The sequence below is a fragment of the Chaetodon auriga genome, chromosome 13, assembly GCF_051107435.1.
Source record: "Chaetodon auriga isolate fChaAug3 chromosome 13, fChaAug3.hap1, whole genome shotgun sequence".
Lineage (NCBI taxonomy): Eukaryota > Metazoa > Chordata > Actinopteri > Chaetodontiformes > Chaetodontidae > Chaetodon > Chaetodon auriga.
In genome coordinates this window covers 25,162,847-25,170,564 of record NC_135086.1, presented here as the reverse complement: position 1 = coordinate 25,170,564, position 7,718 = coordinate 25,162,847, and the positions used below count along the sequence as shown (strand labels likewise).

General features: G+C 39.8%; 1 protein-coding gene across 1 annotated transcript in view; it reads left to right on the top strand.

The window, feature by feature from the left end:
• Positions 1-348: 348 nt before the first annotated feature.
• nyx (nyctalopin) overlaps positions 349-7,718 on the top strand; it is a 29,704-nt gene continuing 22,334 nt past the window's right edge. Inside the window, exons 1-3 of the mRNA XM_076746700.1 lie at positions 349-1,084; positions 1,364-1,428; positions 3,936-4,222. Coding sequence (XP_076602815.1) covers positions 1,407-1,428; positions 3,936-4,222 — 309 coding nt within the window. The 5' untranslated portion in view covers positions 349-1,084; positions 1,364-1,406. The remainder of the gene's footprint in view (positions 1,085-1,363; positions 1,429-3,935; positions 4,223-7,718) is intronic.

Genomic DNA, 7,718 nt, shown 5'->3' with positions numbered 1-7,718 from the left:
TGTTTGGGCCTTTTAAATCTTGAAATGTTGCAGACTTGGTGAGCTGAATCTCCCACATGACCCAAATCTACAGGGGCTGTCACAATGTTTATATTGTCTCTTCCCAGGGTAACCAGATGTATAGAGATTATGTAAAGGCACATGTGCTGAACTTTTCAAGGGATGTGTTCTTTTATCTACAGACTCATTCTGGTGAAATCAGAGTAAAATTATTGCAGAAAAAAGACACTTGTCTTGTATTTTATGCCTCTACAAATGGATTTAAGCCATCTGTGGGTGCTTTTTAGGCAGTGAGAAAACAAAACAGTTGCTAAATAACATACCTTTCATCCTGCATGAAAACCATGTTTACCCCAATTTTAGGAGGTTTATCATGTTACTCTTGAAAGGTTACATGGTCTCTTGTATGCTGAGTCGGTTTTATAACCACCAAGCCAGTGACACCCATTAAAACCCTGTTGTATAATTTCTGTCATTTTGCAAATAAGGTTTTAGTGACAATCACGCCAGGTGAACCCATTTACAGTGAACGCATTCAGGTCTCTGGATGGTGGTCTATACACAGTACTGTAATGGTTAAATAAGATTATACTACTGTATTGATCATCCTCCCTCTTTAGATCACAGAAATTATGGCATGCTGATCCCCTAATCTATTTCAACATTGTGTGTGTGCGCACGTGCACGCTTCTAAGTTACCACTCTGCCTCAGCAGCTTGATCTGAAAGCTTTGCTTTACTTCTGTAATCCTGCCAACCGCCCATCTCCACCCATCTCTACCCGTCTCCATCCATCCCTCCATCCAGGGGATTTGACTGCCATTAAGAGATGGCTTTTTGGTGTGTTTGTGTGTATGTATGATGAACACACACTTACTGAAGGGGGAGGATGAAGTGTAAAAATCACAACCACATACACATTTGCTGGACAACTGTGTCAGGCAGAAGCATCGAGTAATCTTGTGCAGTGATGGTGTTGAAGCTGTACTGAACAGACTAATGTGGGATGGACAGAATGGACACATTCAAAATGTGGATAGTGACCTTTAAAACATATGGATGCAACTGTCTGGAAAGATCCACAGGTATGTTGCTTTCATTTCTGCCGGTCGACTCTTAAATTTCTGGGAGTTCATGTTTTTGCCCAGCTTTACAGTTGTGATTTACTGTCAAGTAGCTTGCAGAAAGATTAGACAAGATCGTAACTCTTCTCTATTCTTTCCAGTAAGATTGAAACATGGCTGAAATTATGTTCTCAAAACTAGGTCACTCTTGGACTTCCAACAACTGTCTTAGTCACATATTTATATAATTCATAATAGTTCATCATTAACTCTTGCTGTGCTTTTTTTATGCCATTTCAGACTTCCGTTAATCCTGACATGTCCCAGATGAGAGACTACAGTAATGACTGTCATCACTTTCACTGGTCAGTTTCACTCCTTTACTGTTTTTTTTTCTCATCCCCAGCTGTAAAAATGGTCTCATGACCTATACTGGCTTGGTGAAAAAACTTTCTGCACGCTGTAAACCCCTATTTAATAAAAATTGATAGATAAAGATTTCTTGAACCATCCAGAAATTTGAGTTTGCCTCCATCAAAGACTTTTCATCTACGAGTAATGATTGACTGATTGATCATACTAAAAGGTAGGGCCTAACTCAAGCTAATGTGAACTGGATCAAGGCTGAAATCCTGGGCACAGACAGAACCTATTGTTGTGGGGCTAATCTCTGATGTAAGCTGTTCTTTCTTAATCACATCATCGTTTCACCAGCAGCTGGCAAAGAGACAGTTTAGCTTTCTACCTGCCATTCCATGTGACTCAAACATCAAATCATTACTCCACCAGTGTCCTTGTTTTGTTGCAAAAATCAATGCAAGCATTTAATCTTGGGAGAGGGTAAACAGGAACTCATTTGTATGTTGTTGTTTTGAAGATACTTATATGTTTTTTAGATTTTTGCAGATTCTTAGTTGCTTGGGAGAAAATGGAGTAACAACAAAGCTGTGCTGTGTACCGTATTTTCTGGACTGTAAGTCACTCCGGAGTAGAAGTTGCATCAATCAAATAATGCATCATGAAGTGGAAAAAACACAAAAGTCTCACTGGACTATAAGTCGCATTTATTTAGAAATTTATTTCACAAAATCCAAGACCAAGAACAGACATTTAATCTGGAAAGGCAAGTTATTCAACTACACAATAGCACACAGAACAACAGGCTGAATAGGTGCCTGGTATGTTAACGTAACACATTAACAGTTATTCAGCTGCACAATAGCATAAAGAACATACTTGGGAGGCTGAATAGGCCAAATTAACATAACAAGCCAGCAAGTCCAAAAGGCAAGTTACCCTTAAGCAATTTTACCAAGCTCCCGATCTCATTCCACATCACTGAATCTATTGAATTGTTCATCCTCGGTGTTGCTTCTGAACAACTCCGCCAACTCCAGAGGAAGATAAAGCGCCATCTCCTCTTCTGCAAGGCTGTCCTCAGGCTCAGCATTCAGCATTCAGTTAATTTTTTCAGTGGTACAGGAGCTGTGGATAATGTTTACTCCTTGGTTCCTGTCAGTCAGTATGAATTAACATTTAAAAACATTAAATTATACATATTTTGCTATATAAGTCGCACGTGACTATAAGACGCAGGACCAGCCAAACTATGACAAAAAGTGCAACTTATAGTCCGGAAAATATGATAAGCGTAATTTATATTGATGAAAATGGGGGGGAACCAAAGTAAACATTTAACACTGAAAGTTTGTCACAAGGTTTTAGTAGTGTTCAGTGGTATCACACAATCCTGAGGGAAACATTTTTCACAGCAGCCAGTTTGATTCATCAAACACAGGCGCTATTACTAATGCAAGCTGTTTGTCCTACTATGGCTAGTCAAGATGTCTGAAAGATCACCAATTAATCTGATTCATTTCGAAACAATAAAGGGGCAATCATGCTAAAAAAACATCTAAACATGTAAAGTTCTGGGAGGAGACAAAAGAAAGACTGGTTATGCCTATGGACTTAATATGTCATTAAAATCCAAGCCAGTGGAGCAGGAGAGGCGTCTGTCAGATTGGGCCAACTTTAAAGGCATATATAGGAATAGTAAGTCATGTTCATGTTCAAAATGAAGACAGCAGCTGGCATAACTTCTCTGTAAAACCACAACCACAACATGTTAATCTTGAATTGAGCCTTGTTACCTTTTGTTATCTTTTACCTGTCGTCTGTATGTTTTTTGTTTTTTGTTCATTGCTATTGCAACAAAACAATTTCCCAGATTGGGATCAATAAAGAAGCAGTCTAAAGTCTAAAGTCTTTACACATAGCCAGGCTAGCAGTTTCTCTCCGTTTCCATGCTTTCCATGCTAAGCTAAACTAACCAGCTGCTGGCTGTAGCTTCATATTTACCATAAAGGTATGAAAGTAGTATCAATCTTCTCATCTAATTCTCAGTAAGAAAGTGAATAATGTTATTAATAATGTTCTTGATATTGTTCTTCCAATAAATTCAAGTTGGTTCCTTTTGTTACCAATATTGCTACATACATAGTTGATGGAAATACAGTGAATTCATGCATAGAGAGGAAAGGTGAAATGTTTTCATTTTCAATGGCAGAGGGATGACAGAAATAAGTTTGGTAACCACTGATTCTGGCCTGTTTGATACAAACACTCCCAATTTAATTTGGTGGTATTTTTTCTTAAAAACTGATGAGTAATCAAATAATGTTGCAGTAAAATGTAATTTACAGAGAGCTGTAGACATACACAATATGGAAATCAAGCAGACACACCTGAACACTGGTTTTTGAATAAAGACATTTTCACTAGTCTGGCTTTAGTGGTTCTTTTCAGCAAAGTATTTTGAACTGACTGTTTTCACTTCAATATTCATGCTCTCTGTCTGTCCTGCTTCCAGTCTCTGTACTGTGCCTGCTGCCTCAGGCAGTGCTGGCACGGTGGGCGTGTGTTCGGGCCTGTCCGGCATCCTGCTCCTGCACACAGGAGAAGAGTTGCAGTGTGCTGTGCGACCGCTCTGGCCTGGCTGAGCTGCCCAAAGAGTTTCCCTGTGAAGCCTCCGCCATCAACCTGGAAAAGAACAGACTCAAGTTCCTATCAGAGAGGGCCTTCGGCACCCTACCCTCCCTCAAGTCTCTCTCACTGGACCACAACAACATCTCCTTCATTACCCCTGGAGCCTTCAAGGTCTGCTGGGTTTTTATGCTAAAGTTTGATCATATTTTTGTGAAAGAGGGGCAAAAAATAAATAATGGCATTTTTAAGAATTTGTACTGAAGAAATTAAAAGCAAGGTCTTGTCTGTCCCTTTTCAATCATTTGTTTTGTATTTTAATTTACTCGTTTAAAAGATAAAAACTAAATTTGGGATGCAAGACAACACCTTATAAAGACAGTCTAGAGTTGTAACTGTTGCTCCTTCAGAAAACAGAAAGCACATACTCTGTCAAGGCTGCACTATTCTCTAGATTTTAGCAAGTAATGCTTAGCAAATGTTGCATTCAACTGCTATAGCAACCTCAGTTTTCAATAAATTTAACTCCAGTAATAGCTCATGAAAAATAGCAAAAGCATTTAAAAATGACTTATAACGCAATGTTAAACAGTGCTGCCAACTTTTGCCAACTTTTGACTTTTGGCTTGGGGGACGAGTTGCTTGCCACTAACCTTACCTCTGAGAAACACCTGCTGAATTTGTAAAATTTGTAAAAAAAAAAACCAAAAAAAAACCAAAAAAAAAAAACCAAACAATTGCATACCTGTCAAGTTAACTTGACTAAAATCCATGATCAGTGATATAAATCCGTGAGCCACGCCTGTGCTAATACAGCTGATATACAGATGTTGCTGTTTACATGCATCCAAATACAATATTGTAATTCAATGCAGTAAAGATTCCACTCTTGGTCTGCACATATGGTAAATGGACTGTCCAACGACCACTCAAAAGTGCTTCACAACACAAGTCTACATTCACCCACTCTGGGTGAATGGCCTGAATGTGTGGGTGACGGCCTCACCCACAATGGTGTGTGAGGCCATCTGCTCATTATGAGCTTATAATGTTACAGTAGAATGTAAATTACCATTACAGCTGTGGACATGGATCAAACCACCAACCTTCTGATAAGTCGACAACCACCTGAGCCACAGCCATCCCAATGATGAACCCAATGGTGCAGTGCATGCTACATGGAGTAAGGAAGCGCAACGAAAATGATGAGTAAAATTAATTGTTAGAATTTGAAAGCCTTCAGGCAATTTAATTTCACTTTACTGGGTCCCGTTTTACAAAAAAAGCTGCATGTTGGGGGGCAGGCAAAAGAGGCAAGTCACACCGTGTCTTCATCTATTAAAGAGAATTTTAAGAAAAATGTTGAAAAGTTGCAAAAAAAGAAAATGCAAATTAGTTTCTATAAACTGGCTTGGAGTAAATAAAGAAGGCTACAGAAGCATAGTTTCAAAGTTGGTGGTATAAGCTTTGCTACGCAATAGCTGTAACAAACAATAGAAGAAGAAAATGCTGAAAACCATCTGAGTCATTTTTTTCTTCTTCTGGTTTCGTAGCGGACACAGCTGATCAGTCAAGTGGCAAAAACCACCTCAAGCGAGCATAAAAACTTTTTTTGCATTTTGTCATTTCCACCAAGCTTTTTGAATGCAATTTTTCAAAATGAGAATAAACACACCTTAATGGAAACACAGCTAGTGCGGATGATGAAACAATGTACATGTATGAGATACTAACACTGACTGATATGAATGAATGAATATGACTTGAACTTAAAAGTTCTGAACAACCAATCAATCCCATCAAAGGGTGTGTTCAGACCCACTGTTTCAAGAGGATGCTACTTTAGTGCACTGTTTGTCTTGGTTGTGTAGGATAGACAGCCTATTTTAGCCTAAGAGCCAGCGGAGCTTAGAAATAGTCTACTGAAAAACACATGGACAGAAGTACAGGATCCACCACTGAGATAGCGAGTACAAGGATGTGTTCCAGGATGTCGGCTGCTTACCAAACCAGTACAAAGACAGTGCTGAGTCATGCAGCAAGAAAGGTACCAGTGGCTCTGAAGAAAGACTGAGAAGAGAACAGAAATCCCGGATTATCCCAGACAAAGGGATAATGAGAAAAGTAGAAGAACCTACAGACTGGTTTATTGCCTTGATATTGTGGAGAAAATAAACAAATGGAGATTGGGACTACAGGTGAAACTCGAAAAATTAGAATATTGTGCAAAAGTTAATTTATTTCAATATTCAACTTTAAAGGTTAAACTAATATATTACATAGACAAATTACATGTAAAGCAAGATATTCCAAGCCTTTATTTGTTATCATTTTGAAGATTATGGCTTACAGCTTATGAAAACCTCAAATTCAAAATCTCAGAAAATTAGAATATTACATGAAATCAATTAAAAAAAAGGATTTTAAATACGGAAATGTCGGCCCTCTGAAAAGTATATTCATGCATATGTACTCAGTACTTGGTTTGGGCCCCTTTCGCACGAATTACTGCCTCAATGTGGTGTGGCATGGATGCTATCAGCCTGTGGCACTGCTGAGGTATTATGGAAGACCAGGATGCTTCAATAGCAGCCTTCAGCTCTTCTGCATTGTTCGGTCTCATGTCTCTCATCTTTCTCTTGGCAATGCCCCATAGATTCTCAGGTGAGTTAGCTGGCCAATCTAGCACAGTAATCCCATGATCATTGAACCAGGTTTTGGTACCTTTGGCAGTGTGGGCAGGTGCCAAGTCCTGCTGGAAAATGAAGTCAGCGTCTCCATAAAGCTTGTCTGCTGAAGGAACCATGAAGTGCTCTAAAATTTCCTGGTAGACAGCTGCGTTGGCCCTGGACTTAATAAAGCACAGTGGACCAACACCAGCAGATGACATGGCACCCCAAATCAACACTGACTGTGGAAACTTCACCCTGGACTTTAAGCATCTTGGATTGTGTGCCTCTCCATTCTTCCTCCAGACTCTGGGACCTTGGTTTCTAAATGAGATGCAAAATTTGCTCTCATCAGAGAAGAGGACTTTGGACCACTGAGCAACTGACCAGTTCTTTTTTTCTTTTGCCCAGGATAGACGCTTCTGCCGTTGTTTGTTATTCAGGAGTGGCTTCACAAGAGGAATATGACATCTGAAGCCCGTGTCCAGGATCCATCTGTGTGTGGTGGGTCTTGATGCATAAACTCCAGCCCCAGTCCACTCCTTGTGAAGCTCTCCCACACTTTTGAATGGCCTTTTCCTGACAATCCTCTCCAGGATGCAGTCATCCCTGCTGCTTGTGCAGCTTTTTCTTCCACACTTTTTCCTTCCACTTAACTTTCTATTAATGTGCTTTGATATAGCACTTTGAGAACACCCAACTTCTCTTGCAATTACCTTTTGAGGCTTTCCCTCCTTGCGGAGGGTGTCAAAGATGGTTTTCTGCACAACTGTCAGGCAGAGATGGGGACTCGAGTTTGTGACTCAGACTCGAGTCGCACTTAAGACGCACACAGAGAGACTTCAGGCTTGACTTGGACTCGTGCTCAAAAGACTTCAGACTCGACTCGGACTCGTGTTTTGGGACTCATGAACAATCATTATGTTGTCCTTTTTCCTTTCTTTTCTTTTCTTTTTTTGGCATATTAACATTTGGGAAACTCTGAAACCTCTGACGAGCTT